Here is a 16,727-nt window from a genome sequence, read left to right on the forward strand (position 1 = left end):
GATTTCTGTACATTGATTTTATATCCTATGACTTTGCTGAATTTATGTATTAATACTAGCAATTTTTTGGTGGAGTCTTTTGGGTTTTCTCCATAGAGTATCATATCATCTACAAATAGTGAAAGTTTTATTTCTTCCTTGCTGATTTGGATGCCTTCTCTTTTTGTTGTCTGCTCGTTGAGGCTAGGACTTCCAGTACCATGTTAAATAGCAGTGGTGAAAACGGACATCCATCCCTGTCTTGCTCCTGACTGTAGAGGAAAAGCTCTGTTTTTCCCCATTGAGGAGATATTAGCTGTGGGCTTTCTATATATGGCCTTTATGATGTTGAGGTATGTTCCCTCTATCCCTACTTTATTGAGGGTTTTTTAATCAAGAATGCGTGCTGCATTTCGTCAAATGCTTTTTCTGTGTCTACTGAGAGAATCATATGCTTCTTATCCCTTCTTTTATTAATATGGTGTATCACATTGATTGATTTGTGAATACTGAACCCCATGTAGTTTTATATATTCCTGCAGCCCAGGAATAAACCCTACTTGATCGTGGCGAATGATTCTTTTACTATACTGTTGGATTTCATTTGCTACTGAAGTAACAAGTAAAGTAAGTCATCACATTTTTGTTGAGAATTTTTACATCTACGTTCTTCAGGGATATTGGCCTATAGTTCTTTTTCAGTAGGGTCTTTGTCTTGAAATAAGCACTGGCCATGGTGTCAGGTAGGATTCAGGCCTGACACAGTGTGGGCAGATCCTTATGTGAAAGACATGGTCTCCCTAACTAAATGGTGACTAATGCCTCAAGAAGCTCCTTTTAGAAGAGTGGGAGGAGGCAAGGCGGATTAAATCCTTAAATCAGATTATCTATTTCCATGTTCCTCTGTCTAATTCATTTGTGCTGCTTCAGCCTTTAAGTTACAAAACAACAGGAGGCCAGTATGGTCAGTCTCATCTATAAATGAAAATAACTATGTCCATCTCAAAGGGTTGAATGCCTAGCAACTTCTAACCATGAAGTATTCAATAAATGTTAGTTCCTTTTTCCTTTCCCTCCCACAACATCTAGTATGACATCTTGTATATAGTCAATGCTCAGCAAATGCTAATTGATTTAAATTAAATTGGGGGACGCCTGGGTGGCTCAGTGGGTTAAGCTGCTGCCTTCTGCTCAGGTCATGATCTCGGGGTCCTGGGATCGAGTCCTGCATCGGGCTCTCTGCTCAGCAGGGAGCCTGCTTCCCTCTCTCTCTGCCTGCCTCTCTGTCTACTTGGGATCTCTCTCTGTCCAATAAATAAATAAAATATTTTAAAAAAATTAAATTGGTACTTAGTGGCTTAAAATACAAACTTAGGGGCACCTGGGTGGCTCAGTCAGACACTCAGTCAGTATCTGACTCTTGGTTTCAGCTCAGGTCATGATCTCATGGCTCAGGAGACAGAGCCCTGCATCAGGTTCCATGCTTTGGGAAATCTGCTTCAAGATTCTCTCCCTTTGCACCTCCCCACACACGTGCAAGCATTCGCAAAGGCACGCATGCTCTCTAAAATAAATAAATCTTTAAAAAATAAAGAAAATATAAACTTAGTTTAAGTGCTTATGAGGGAAAATCATGGAACTGTCAGTAAACCTTTATCACTTGAATAGGTTTCTAGACAAAACACAGGTTTAAAGTTAGTAAGAATGGTACCTCACCTCCATGCTCTTTTTTCCCTAATGTCCAATACTCTGGACTCCTCTAATTTTCCCCCTTTGCTATTGAAGTTAACCTATTTGCTTTTTGTCCCTCAGGACTCTGCTGCTTAATTCATGAGTTCCCGGTCCCAAGTTCTCAAATCCTTAAGGGACCTATGAGGATAATAATGAGAGTCCACCACCTTTAGAATAATTCAAAAGTTCAAGTGGCACCCTACACCACCCACAGTCAGGCTATAGAGGCTACCCCAAATACCAATTTGTTTCTGAACTATATCATCTCCATGTTACTTCATGCTGATTGGAGGGTCTGATTATATGTACATCTGCCCTTAATTTAAAAAAAAATAATAAATGTGGCTTGTTTTGTAAACAACAACAAAAAAATCTTTCAAAACATGAGATTGTGGTTGTGAGCAGAGAAAAACAAAATATTTTTTGGTGGTAAAACATTTGTGATCAGCTATGTAACTGATATAATGCAGCCCCCAAGTCATTCCTGTTAATATCTAGAAACAAGGAAGATACTGTCAATTGGGGGGGGTGTCTACATTCTTATTCAGCAGAAGAAGGGATTCATCAATTCAGCGTGGCATGAGCCAACTTTCCAGGGAGGATGGCTAGGTGGAGGAAAAAGAAAGCCAGAGTTGCAAACAAAACATCTTATGTACCTTAATCTTTGAACACAAGTGAGCTTCTGGCTTCTATCATCACTTGCAAGCCAAGGATTCTCTCACTACCTTTTTTCACTAGCTAAATAAAGTTTTTTTAAATGTATTGTTTTATAGACCAATGACAGTTTCCTCATTTATTCCTATTGACATGTTAACTGAGTTGTGACTTCAACTGGAAATAATCTCATTAACATTTGCTAATTCTTAGTGGAGGTCTGACTATCACCTATCCTCTTTCACTTCTTGTGGATTATGTCAGCACAAATCCACCCTGTCTCTTCATCTTAACACGGTTTCCCCCTTCTTTCACGCCTTCATTACCTCACAATGTGTAGTCAGGGTTCTGGACGGAAACAAAAGAATGTGGTTGAAGGGTTTTCACTCTTGAAAGTTAAGTTTGTTTGTTTGTTTGTTTGTTTTTAATGAGGATTACATTGCTGTCCCATGTCTTCATTGATTATTAGTCTCCTATAGTTTGCCAATAGCTCAGAAAGTTTTTGAAATCCTTACCTTGGGTACAGAACAATAAATATACCTTTATGTAGCAGTCATTATGGAAATGATTGCAGGTCTAAACTTTTGGGGTAATACAAACAAGTCTCTCAGTCAAATGCTCTTTTACATTTAACTATGTTGTTTGTGTTTTTTTGTTTTGTTTTAAGATTCTATTTATTTATGTGACAGACAGAGATCACAAGTAGGTAGAGAGGCAGGCAGAGAAAGAGGAGGAAGCAGGCTCCCTGCTAAGCAGAGAGCCTGAGGCTGGGCTCCATCCCACCCTGAGATCATGACCTGAGCTGAAGGCAGGCAGAGGCTTTAACCCACTGAGCCCCCAGGTGCCCCTACATTTAACTATGTTATTTATATTCAGAAAATATTTTCTTCCATAACAATCAGGCACAGCATATTCCGTTAACAAGATTCTTTTTTTTTTTTTTTTTAAAGATTTTACTCATTTATTTGACAGAGATCACAAGTAGACAGAGAGGCAGGCAGAGAGAGAGAGAGAGAGAGGGAAGCAGGCTCCCCGCCGAGCAGAGAGCCCGACGCGGGACTCGATCCCAGGACCCTGAGATCATGACCTGAGCCGAAGGCAGCGGCCCAACCCACTGAGCCACCCAGGCGCCCCTCTTTTTTTTTTTTTAAACAAGATTCTTTTTAGATGACAGGAATAAATAATAAAGATAGCATAGTTTTCTCATAGAATCAAGCCAAATTAACCACCCAAATAAAACACTTTCTTCACAGTCTTTTTTTTAAGTATAATACTTATCAGGTATAAACTATTTCACTGTCTAGTTAGGAGAGTTTGCTCACCCAGAATACATTTATTTGAAGTAGTGTGGTATTTTAAGTGGGTACTTGGTAATACTCGGTAAATGTTAGTTCTACCAGCTCTTCTAATTCAACCACCAAACAGCCTTGAGAAAGTGACATAATTTATCTGAATTTCATTTTCCCTTAGTAAAATCTAGTTGGTTATATCTGCCCTATGAACTTCTCAGGATTCTTGTGAGAAAAATGAACAATTTTTAACTGCAAAGCATTACATAAAGATAAGGTGGTACTATTTACTTCCTGAAAGCGCTGAGGAGGAAAAACAAACTAGAAAGCATAGCAAATAAACCCAAAAAACTCTAGGGGTGCCTGGGTGGCTCAGTAAGCTGATCATCAGATTTTTGGTTTTGGCTCAGGTCATGAGATCAAGACTCGCATAGGGCACTGAGCTCAGCAGGGAGTCTGCTTCTCCCTCTACCATTACCCACCCTTGCCCATGCTTCCACTCTCTCGCTCTCAAATAAATAAATCTTTAAAAAGAAAAAGAGAGAGAGAGAGAGAGAGCTCTCCTTATCTCAAGGATTGGGGGGGAAAAAAAGAAATCCAAAAACTCTAAATAATAATTGTAAATGTTAAATAATAACAACAAATATGAATGATTTAATCCATTTATTCAAAGAACGGATACAAATAAAATTATTATTATTTACTTCTCATCTAGATGAGCCATTGATATTAATCTTTGGTATTTCTCTTTAATGATTCTACTCTGTTACTTCTTCTAACTCCATTCTTAGCCAAACAAAGAGTAAGCACCAGTTTTCAGGAGGCATCTGTTTTGTGTACTATACGCACACACTATCTTTCTTCCATAGCGAGCACTTTCTCGAAATTTCACTAGCTACTGTACTTGAAATAGAGACAAGGGGAGATGGAGATACAATGACCCGGAGCCTCACACAATCTGGACATGAGATTGTCAATGCAGCATCCCAAGTCCCTTAAAGGTTCAAACCCAGCATATGACATACACCCAGGATTTAGCAAACCAGTAAAACACTGAGTGAATCTGAGGAGAGCTCTCCTGCATCTCAATCTTCTTTCCCCATCTCACTTCTTACTCAGTTTATCTCTCATTTCCTTTTTACACAGGAACTGTCATGAAAAAATGGCCTTATGACAAAGAAAAAGCACAGGAACCCCTAAGATAGGCTTTTCCTTCAGATGCCCCAGATGGAGTCTGCCCCATCAGCTAGCTAGTCGGGGAGAATACTACTATTCCTACAGTCTTACCGTTTTCTTGCAATGCCACAGACACCAGGTTCTACGAAAAGAAAAGTAAAAGCAAACATTAGATTTGATAAGAACAAAGATATGATAAAGACAGCATCACAAATCAATAAAAAAAAGACTGTGAAAAGTACCTAGGGGAATGGCTAAGTTAAATATGTCACACCATGTACCAAAATAAGTCACAGGTAAATCAAGGAGTTAAATTTTTTTTTAATTGAACTGGAGCTAAAATAAGAGAATATCTACTTAATCACTAGATTTTAATCTGAGTCAAAGGTGACAAGATAATACAGGAATAATATAAATTAAAATATTTAAAACTTAAAACTTTTATGTGCCAAAAAGTAAAACCTGAAAAGGAAATGAAAATATCTGGCAGCAAATATGACAAAGTCTTAACAGTCTTGATAACTGAGATTATAAAAGTATAGAGGAATAAGAAAAACACCGAGGTATGTGTCAAAACTTGAATGGACAAAGGAAAGAAATTAAATTCACATATGAAGACATAAACACACATATAAAGATATACAAATAAAAGTTCACTCTTGCTTGTAATTAAAACAATGTAAGTAAAGAATGAGATTTTTTTAAACTATAAAATTAGCAAAAAAAAAAAAAAGTTTTGCAGAGGATAATGAAACTAGATGGGTAAGATGAGATGAGTACTCTTTTTGTACTACTGTGGAAACCAAAACTAGTATACTTTATGAAAAATGATTTGGAAGTATAAGTCAGCAAGGCTGATATCCTTAATGTAATTCTGCTTGTAGAAATGTACTCTAAAGAGGCACCTGGGGGGCTCAGTCAGTTAAACGTCTGCCTTTGGCTCAGGTTATAATCCCAGGGTCCTGGAATCCAGCCCCACATCGGGTTTCCTGCTCAGCAGGGAACCTGCTTCTCTCCCTCCCTCTGCCTCTCCCCCAGCTTGTACCTCTCTTTTTCTCTCAAATAAATAAAATAAAATCTTAAAAAAAATTATTCCAAGCAGAGCAAAAATCTATGCACAAAAATGTTCATTGTGGTATCAGTGGAAAATTGGATACACCTTAAGTGTCCAAAACAGAACAAATGGTTAAGAAAATTAAAAATCATGGTTCAAGGGCACCTGGATGGCTCAGTTGGTTGAGTGTCTGACTTCAGCTCAGGTCATGATCTCAGGTCCCTAGATCCAGCCCTGTGTTGGGCTTGCCACTCAGCAGGAAGTCTGCTTCTCCCTCTCCCTCTGCCCCTACTCCTGCTCATACTCTCTCTGTCAAATAAATAAATAAAATCTTTAAAAGAAATCATGTTCCCAGGTGCCTGGGTGGCTCAGTTGGTCAGGTGTCTGACTCTTGATCTTGGCTGGTCTTGATTTCAAGATCATGAGTTCAGGCCCCACACTGGGGCTCAGCATCGAGCCCACTTAAAAAAAATCATGTTTAGTTTTTTGCTAAATGTGGGAGAACATAGATCATACGGGCCAAGTTATGTAAAGGCCTATTATAATAGGCCTCATAAGAACAGCTCGTTCCAGTTTTTTCTTGGGAATTTTTAATCACATCTGAGAGTTCTGAAGTACCGCTGCCTACCCTGTGAAGTATTTTAGGTAAAGGAAAGTGGGTGTGCTCGGGTATCAGACAGACATAGCTCAAACCCCAGTTCTGGTACTGAGCTGTACAACCTTTGGCAAACTGCTTAACTTCTCTGAGACCCAGTTTCCCTTTTTAGATAGGAAGGTAACGGGTATGTCTGTATAAAGATTGGTGACATATATGTGAAGTACCCTGCATATCGTAGATGAGTGGTGATCAGAATCATTAGTGACAACTTCAGAGTGTCAATGTGGGAGCACTGCAGGAAACACAGCAACCCAGTAGTGACTGGGTTTCTACTATGCGCAGCATGATGCCAGTGTTGAGAGAACAAAAGTGAGTAAGATAAGTTCATCTCTCAAGGAGTTTACAGCATAGTAGTAGATAGGTTACAAACTTAAAAAAAAAAGATGGAATTTTTGAATTGGGATGTTTTCTATTACTCTACTTTTTAAAAAAGATTTATCTATTTATTTTAGAGAGGAGAGCACAGACAAGTGGGGGGAGGGCCAAGGGAGAGGGAGACAGAGAGAGAGAAGCAGACTCCCCACTGAGTATGGAGTATGGATGCAGAGTCCTGTCTAAAGACCCTAAGACCAACACCTGGACTGGAATCAAGAGTCAGATGCCCAACTGACTGAGCCACCCAGGCGCCCCATCTATTACTCTACCTTTTAAGGCTCACCTGACTCAGACCTAAGGAAAAGGGGAGAGTGGTCTACAAATACTCCCCTAGTGCCCAGTCATCCTGTCACCCATCACAGATGCAACACTTGTTCCGTGGATTTTTAGTGTTTCACCAAGCTTGGTCCCCAGCTTCTATACACAGGTCAGAGAGTCACTATAACACTGAATCAATCCTAAAAACACTTCTACAAATACTGATAATATGAATGAATAACATTTCTCCCATAGGCAGAGATTGCACTTTTTAATTTTTTTTAAACAGAGGGAGAGAGGAGCAGAGCTCAGAGAGGGAGAGAGAGAATCTCAAGAGGCTCACACCCAGTGCAGAGCCTGATGAAGGGGCTCAATCTCATGACCCTGAGATCATGACCTGAGCCAAAATCAAGAGTCGGACACTGAACTGACTGTGTCACCCAGGCACCCCTCGCACTCTTTATTTTAGAAATACTTTTGATGTTATTTTGCCAATTGGTGGGACAGAACAGCTCTCAGGTGGCTAAAGTCCCAAGCAAAGCAATGTTACAATGGTTTCCACATTTGTCTGCACATTAGACCCACTCTCGGATCTTTTAAAAATTGTGGAGCCCGGGTCACACCCTAGGCCACAATCTTTGGAGATGGAACACAGGCACTGGTATTTTTCAAAGCAGACAATTTTAGGCTCTGCCACAATATTGTTTAATGGGTAAGACTACTGACTCTGAAATCAAACAGGCTGAAACCAAATCCTGCCTCTAACCAGGAGACAGAGGAAAAGCATTTCAGACTGAGGAGATGGCAAGTGTAAAGGTCCTGAGGTGGAATCAAGCAAAAGACACAGGAAGATAGCTGGTCAGGGTGGCTGGAGGGAAGGGAGCAAGCAAGGACAGCAGGATTTGTGGTTGGGCCGGACCCCAGTGAGCCTTGCAGGAGTCAGGCTTTTATTTAAATGCTACCAGAAGGAAGTCCCTAAAGGATTTTGAGCAAAATGATGAACACCAGCCCCCTCTAAGAGATAATCAGAACATTATGGCTGCAGTAGGCCCTTTAAATGTCTGTATTTTATTCTGTATCACACAAACTACACCACTCACGTTGCCACCTACAGCTAAAAAATGCCATGATCCAAGCCATTTGATGGAAAAGACTGCCATCTGCTGGGAAAGAACCTCATGAAACCCGCTCTTCCCCGATGGCAATGATGAAGCACTCTCCGCTGTGAGTTCCACTGCAAGCAGAGTAAAGCATTTTGTAATACAGAAGGATGAAATGTCCACTTGGCCCTCCACTCTGCCTCCTAAAGAGCCCACGTTTGAGATGTTCAGCCTCGAGCCCTGGGTTGTACTGAATGGGGTACCACTGACCTACAAAGAAAAGGCAGGAAGCCCCTCTCAGAAGAGATCTAGGGGGCAGGCACAGGAAGAGGGAAGAGAGAGGCCAGCAGGAACTTGAGAGAAAGAGAAGAGGTATTTTTGGAGATTAGCTTTCATGAGGATTGGGACTTGGAAAAGTGGTGTCACAACATTTTTAGTAGGTTTCACTCTATGATCGATGGTACAGTTACTTGCCTGTAAGATACTTCAGTAAGATCTACTTTAGTTAGTTTTCAAGGCTTTTTGAAGTAAAATCTGTGCTTGCTCTATGTGCGCTATTGTTTTAGAGATTGGCCGTGAAGCAGTCCACTTCCACATTGGGTATGACAACGTAAACAGACAGTGGGATGTTCTTCGATATGATGTAATAAGCCATGTGATCCATCACTACTGTTTATTCTCCTAGGCACCACTCCCTGGCACTGTGCTCTCCCCACTGTCTTAGCTCAAGGTCATGGGCAAGAGATAGGAGACTGAGGTTGAGAAGGCAGAGGCAGAAAGGACAAGTCCTTCCATCTGGTGAAACAACAACAGCAACAGAAACCAGGGACTTCGTTGCAAACTAGAGCTCAAAACTGTTACATTCTCCAGCTAACTATGAAGCTGTGCCTCTTCTCACATGTACACTTTTGTGACCTTTTTTCTCTTATTTCAAATCTATTTTTCATGTTCTTTTTTACCCAATTTCATCTATGTGAAGACAGCACTGGCAACTTGGGTAGCTGCTAAGAAAGCTGGATGTACAAATCACGCCAAACATCAGTATAAATTCTGAACAGATCAAAGATTTAAATGTTTTTAGGAAAAAAAGATTATAAAAGAAAACACATGGGAAATTCCTTCATAACCTAAAAGTGGAAAAAGGCCTTTCTAATTATGATTCCAAACAGAAGCCATAAAAGAAATGATTGACAAATTTTACCATAAAAATATTTTTGTAGCAGAATAAAATGAAATAAAAACAAGTGAAAACAAGGAGACCAACAAACAAACAGAAAAAAAAAAAATACCCAGGTCATACATATCCTAGACAAACAGCTAATCTCCTTGTAAGTAAGAAAAATACCTAGCAAGTCAAAGGGAATTAGGCAAAGGACATGAAAAAATATGTATCAGAAAGGATGCTTAATGTTATCCACATAGTAAGATAAATGTAAATTAAAACTTAACTGACACACTAGTTTTTTATCGATTAAATTTTTAAAAAGCCAGAAGTTCAACCACACACTACAACGTTGAGTCTATAAGAGAACAAACACTTTCATTGCCACTTTCATTGGGCGTACGAAATGCATCGACTCCCATGGAAGGCCATTTTCTTAAATCAAAGTTCCTGGTGTGGGGCATCTGGGTGGCTCAGATGGTTAACTGTCTGTATTCGGCTCGGGTCATGAACCCAGGGCCCTGGGATTGAGCCCCGCATTGGGGTCCCTGCTCAGCGGGGAGTCTGCCCCTCTGCCTCTGACTCTCTCCCCTGCTCATGCTCTCTCTCTCAAATGAATAAATAAAATCTTTAAAAAAAAAAAAAAAAGTTCCAGGTGTGTTTACCCTCCAGTAACCCACTTCCGGAAATTTATTCTAAAGGCACACCTGCATGATGTGTACTAAATGACATCATGTACACATTTATCTATTACAACATTGCTCGTAATAACAGCAACATCCTGGGAAAAATGAGGTGTTAAACTTGTAGTGGCACAACTGTGCCATAAAATATGAAGCATTGGATTTTTTTTTAAAAATGAGGAAACTCCCTATGTAGTTATTTGGGAAGTTATACTGTCAAGTGAAGAAGAGGATAACATGTGCTACTCTTTGGTAAGAAAGGAGGAACACATACATAAGCTTGTACAGTATTTTCTTATATTTATATAAAGATGCATAGAAATGAATGAAAGTGGCTACTTGTAAAAGGGGACAGAGGGACAGAGTAGGAAAGCAGCATTTCCTTGTAGTCTTTTTTTTTTTTTTTTAAGACTTTATTTATTTATTTGACAGAAAGAGACACAGCAAGAGAGGGAACACAAGCAGGGGGAGTGGGTGAGGGAGAAGCAGGTTTCCCAACAGGCAGGGAGCCTGATGCAGGGCTTGATCCCAGAACCCAGGGATCATGATCTGAGCTAAAGGCAGCTGCTTCAGTGACTGAGTCACCCAGGCACCCCTCCTTTAGTCTTTTAAGATTGTTTTGGTTTTTTCGTCATGTAAATGTCTTACAAATTTCAAAACAGTTTTAAATTAAAAGTTTACTCAATATGATTTCCCTCCATACTCCCACTCTTGCCTGAGATTCTTTATTTTAAATCACTTCCCTAATCCCTTATAAATCAAAATTAAAGGGAGCCTGGGTGGCTCAGTCATATAAGTACATCAGACTCTCGATCAAAGCTCAGGTCTTCATCTAAGAGTTGTGAGTTCAAGCCCCACACTGGGCTCCAGACTGGGCATGGATCCTAAATAAATAAACAAATAAACAAATAAAACCCAAATGAAGTACTCTTAGTTCTGTATACTTTGAAAGTAAATATTTAATCTCTATTTCAGCCTATTTTATGTAAGTACCTTAAATGAATACTTTGGTCCTATTTTTTTCTGAGTCTTTCTTCTCCATTAAAAGTAGAGGTTAGTATTGCCATTCAACTCAGGAAATTAAGTGATTGTGCTGTGGGATACTCCAATCTGCTTTACTTTGTATGCTATGTGGATGTGTTATTGTTACAGATGTGTTCAGCCTCCCCAACCACATTGACAGTCCTTCGAGGACAGGATCCTTGTCTTACTTATCTAAGGCTCAGTGTCTACACCCTGAACATAGTAAGTATAAATTTCAAGAGGGACACTGAAGATTAGGTGATGATACACTAGTCAGGTGATAGATGATGGGCTCTATTCTATAATATACATTTTTTTTAAAGATTTTTATTTATTTATTTGACAGACAGAGATCACAAGTAGGCAGAGAGATAGGCAGAGAGAGAGCAGGGAAGCAGGCTCTTCGCTGAGCAGAGAGCCCGATGCGGGGCTCGATCCCAGGACCTTGAGATCATGACCTGAGCCGAAGGCAGAGGCTTAACCCACTGAGCCACCCAGGCACTCCTATAATATACATTTTTAAAATATACACACAACCAAACTGCCATGTGTCAGTCATTTTTACAGCCCCACAGGGCACAAAGAGTGCCTTAGCAGATGTGCGACAAATGTTTGTTGGAGGAAGGAATCTTATTGAGCAGAAGCAAGGTGACATGCTGACTAAACATTTCCTAATATTTACATGATTTTATATAAATATTGTATAAATATGCTGGACACTTATTAAGCTTTACTGAGGGAATTAATGTAAAGATAGGATTTTTAACCAACTGAGCCACACAGGCACCCAGTAAAGATGGGATTTTTAACAAGGAAAATCTAAAATCTAAAAAACAAATGGGTAAGATAAGAAATTTTAAAGTAGTATTTTCTAGGGGCACCTGAGTGGCTCAGTCGTTAAGCATCTGCCTTCGGCCCAGGTCATGATCCCAGCGTCCTGGGATTGAGCCCCACATCCCACTCCCTGCTTGTCAGGGAGCCTGCTTCTCCCTCTCCCACTCACCCTGCTTGTGTTCCTTCTTTCACTGTGTCTCTCTCTGTCAAATAAATAAATAAAATCTTTAAAAAACAAACAAACAGTATTTTCTAAAGCAGAGTCTGAAAACTTTTGAGAGTCTCATCATAAAGCTACTTCTGAGAGGGTTTCTACAGACATCATGAACAGGGAAGGCCCTCTAAGACTAGGCTTTCCCACCTTTTAAAAATGTGGACTGGCAGAGAAAGACCAGTACCATATGATTTCACTCATATTTGGAATGTGAGAAACAAAACAAATGAACATGGGGTGGGGAGAGAGAGGAAAACCATAAAACAGACTCTTAACTATAGAGAACAATCTGCTGGTTACCAGAGGGGAGATGGGTGGGGGATGGGTGAAATAGGTGATGGGGATTAATGAGTGCACTTGTGAAGAGCTCCTGGTATTGTATGGAAGTGTTGAGTCACTAATTTCTACACCTGAAACTAATATTACACTATTTGTTAACTAACTGGAATTTATTTTTTTTAAAGATTTACAAAAATTTTTTTAAAGATTTTATTTATTGGGGCACCTGGGTGGCTGAGTGGGTTAAAGCCTCTGCCTTCAGCTCAGGTCATGATCCCAGGGTCCTGGGATTGAGCCCCTGCATTGGGCTCTCTGCTCAGCAGGGAGCCTTCTTCCCCCTCTCTCTGCCTGCCTCTCTGCCTACTTGTGATCTGTCAAATAAATAAAATCTTTTAAAAATATATTTACTTATTTGAGAGAGAGAGAGAGAGCATGAGAGGAAAGAGGTCAGCGGGAGAAGCAGACTCCCTGCTGAGCAGGGAGCCCAATGTAGGACTCAATCCCGGGACTCCAGGATCATGACCTGAGCCGAAGGCAGTCGCCCAACCAACTGAGTCACCCAGACGCCCTTAAAAATTTTTTTTAAGTAATCACTACACCCAATGTGGGGCTCAAACCCACAGAGATCAAGAGTCACACACTCCACCAACTGAGCCAGCCAGGCACCCCATAACTAACTGGAGTTTACATAAAAACTTGGAAGACAGGGGCGCCTGGGTGGCTCAGTGGGTTAAAGCCTCTGCCTTCGGCTCAGGTCATGATCCCAGGGTCCTGGGATTGAGCCCCACATTGGGCTCTCTGGGCAGCGGGGAGCCTGCTTCCCCTTCTCTCTCTCTCTGCCTGCCTCTCTGCCTACTTGTGATCTCTCTCTGTCAAATAAATAAATAAAATCTTTAAAAAAAAAAAAAAACTTGGAAGACAGAGAGATAAATAAATAAATAATTTAAAAAGAAGAAAGAAAATTAAAATGTGGACTGGGACCCGAATAGGAAATAATCACAAGACAATTCTGGAAAAATAATAACCATCTAGGGAGAGGAAACCACAAATACAGATTCTGAAGCAGGGACAAATATGGAATTGGCCTTTTAGAGAACAGAAAAGAAGCCAGTATGACTGGGGCAGAGTAAGCAGGCAGGAATGGAAGGGAGTGAGGTCAGAGGGCCCACAGAATTCTATAGACTCCTGCAAAGGTCTGGTTTATCCTAGGAGCAATGGGAAGCCACAGGCAGGATTATATAGTAAGGGTGGCATCCTTACTTTATAAAATAGCATCCAGTTTGATCAAGCCCCCCAAAATCCACTATTGCTCCCTAACTCCCCTTCCTTCACCTTCAAATCAAATGCATCCAATGCAATTTGTTACTTATTCTATTTCTTGAATTCATTCATTTCCATTGGTACACCCTCACCCCAATTATAGCCATTTCTCATCTGGATTTCTAGATGAGCTTCTCAAGTAGTCTCCCTGATTCTGTGCGTTTCCCCTGAAATTTGCCATTTTCTGGAAGCATTCAGTTGGAAGAGTGAGGGAGGAACAAGACTGGGAGAAAATCAAGACTTCTGTCTCAAAGTATATTATTTTTGTGATGCCTATGATATATCCATGGAGATGTCCAATAGGCAGTTTGAATACATGAGTGTGGGACTCAGGAAAGAGAGTAGAGCTGGAATATGTAAATTTAGGAGGCAGCAGTACAGACATGCTATTTAAAGCTGTTAAGTGTACATATGACAGCCAGGGAGGGAAAAGTGGAAAAAAAAAAAAAAAAAGGAAAGGGGTCAGAATGGTGCTCCTTAGAGTTCAGGAAAATAGGGAGGGCTCAGCAAATGAGCCCAAGAAGCAATCAGTCACATAAGTGATAAACTGAGGGACTGTTGTGTCACAGAGGTCAAGATTAAGAGGTATATGTGTCAAGAAGGGCGTGGTCAATTGTATTAAATGCTGCCCAGAGGTCAAATAAGATAAGAATACTAACACCACTACTAATAATGGCTAACATCTACTAAGCACCTACCAGTACCACAATCTGCCTCTAAATGTTTCACAGGTATTAACTCAATTAATTTTCTTAACAACCCTAAGGATAGAGAAGGAACCATTGCATTTGGTGACAGAGACTGAATGAAGAAATCGTTCATTCAACAATAATTGCTAAGTCCTAACTTGTTCCAGGCACTACTTGAGGCATTGAGGATGAAACAGTGGAAAAGGTTTTGCCCTCTGTGAGCTAAACAGTAAACAAACAGACACATAATATTGTACAGTCAGTAAGACAAGTACTTTAAAGAAAAGGAGCAGGCTAGAGAGTGTTCTTTTTGACAGAGTGATCTGGTATATCTTCATAAGGAGACAAATACTTGAGGGAAGGGTGTCCTGGCAGAAGAAAAGTCAAATGAAATGACTGTGAGGTGGGAGCAAGGAGGCCCACATGGTTGGAGAGTAGAGATGGTGGGACATTTGAATGGGGAGGCAGGTAGGGGCCAGATCATGTGGGGCATTGCAGGGCTGCTGGGGACTTTAAAGATTTTATTTATTTATTTGACAGAGAGATCACAAGCAGGCAGAGAGGCAGGCAGAGAGAGAGGAGGAAGCAGGCTCCCCGAGAGAGCAGAGAGCCCGATGCGGGGCTCGATCCCAGGACTCTGAGATCATGACCTGAGCCGAAGGCAGCGGCTTAACCCACTGAGCCACCCAGGCGCCCCTGCTGAGGACTTTAGATTACCAACCATGTGAGATGAGAACCCCCTCTCGACGGAAGACAGCAGGAGAGCTGCATATAATTAATTTATGTTCTAAGACCCATGACGGCCGGCCGTTTGAACAATAAACTGGAGTGGGGCGGGGGAATGGGGCAAGAGTAGAAGCAAGAGCAAGTTGAAAGCTACTGTAGTGGATCAAGCAAGAGATGATAGTGGCTTATAAAGATGATGAAGCTTTAGGGGCGCCTGGGGGGGCCCAGTGGGTTAAGCCTCTGCCTTCGGCCCAGGTCATGATCTTGGGGTCCTGGGATAGAGCCCTACATCGGGCTCTCCGCTCAGCAGGGAACCTGCTTCCCCCCCTCCCCGCCTATTTGTGATCTCTCTGTCAAATAAATAAAATCTTTTAAAAAAAGAAAGATGATGAAGTTTTAGATGTTGATAAGTGTTCAGTCACGATATAGCTCAAAATTGAGGACACATTCAATTTTACATGCCTACTAAGTACTCAAGTGGGGATATTAAATAGACAATTGGTTAGAAAACTCTGGAACTCAAGGGAAAATTTTGAGAAGTTACCAGCATACAATTAAAACCATGGAAGTGAGGACGTTGCCTAGGGAACAAGGAAAGTTCTAAAGAATCTGAGAAAACGAGCCATCTCTCACTTCAACCTAGAGGCTGGGAAGAGAAGTTCCTGACTCAAAGAAAACTGAATCAGATAAAATTGATGAGATAGGAAGACAATGAAGGCAAGTAAAGAAGGACTTCCAAGAAAGAGGGAGTGAATATGTCAAATGAGTAAGATGAGGATGAAGAATTAACCATTGATTTTGGCAAAGCGGAGGTCATTATGACCTCAACAAGAGCAACTTCAGCCAAGTTAGAGATGAATGTTAAAGTGGTTCTTAAGAGAATGAGACGTGAGGATATGGAAATAATAACAACTGTTTTTGAGGAATTTTTCTCTAAGGAGTAGCAGAAAAATAGGAGTGGCACATGGAGGGGCACATGGGATTAAGGGAGGCTGTTTTGTTTAAAGATGGGAATTACTGCTGCATGTTCATGTGCTGAATGACCCAGCAGAGAAAATAAAATGATGCTAATTTTAGGAGCAAAGAGCTTAAAGTTAGATAGGATGGGATCCAACATACAGGTTGAGAGAATGGCATAGCAATAAAGACAGTTCATCCATCATTAACAGGAGAAAAGGCAGACTATATATGTACAGATGCTTGTAATTTGATAGATTCTATGTTGGAAAATGAGTTGACAGGAGAAATGTAGTATGTTTGCCAAGCAGCATTGAGAGCCCACTTGAATTTCAAAGTCATTAATTTAAAATCAGTCAGCAGGACGCCTGGGTGGCTCAGTTGTTAAGGGTCTGCCTTCCGGTCCTGATCCCCCACCCCCCACTCCTGGGATTAAGCTCCACATATTAAGCCCTGCGTTGGGCTCCCTGCTCGGTGGGATGCCTGCTTCCTCTCTCACTCCCCCTGCTTTTGTTCCCTCTCTCACTGTGTTTGTCAAATAAATGAATAAAACCTTTAAAACAATT

At 40.8% G+C, this 16,727-nt stretch overlaps 1 protein-coding gene across 1 annotated transcript in view; it reads right to left on the reverse strand.

Annotated features, from left to right (window-relative positions):
* LOC111149349 (theg spermatid protein like) overlaps positions 1-16,727 on the reverse strand; it is a 53,882-nt gene that overhangs the window by 34,168 nt on the left and 2,987 nt on the right. The window contains exon 2 of the mRNA XM_022506345.1: positions 4,941-4,971. Coding sequence (XP_022362053.1) covers positions 4,941-4,971 — 31 coding nt within the window. The remainder of the gene's footprint in view (positions 1-4,940; positions 4,972-16,727) is intronic.

This window comes from Enhydra lutris, unplaced genomic scaffold (assembly GCF_002288905.1).
Source record: "Enhydra lutris kenyoni isolate GAN:26980312 unplaced genomic scaffold, ASM228890v2 scaffoldscaffold21, whole genome shotgun sequence".
Classification (NCBI taxonomy): Eukaryota; Metazoa; Chordata; class Mammalia; order Carnivora; family Mustelidae; genus Enhydra; species Enhydra lutris.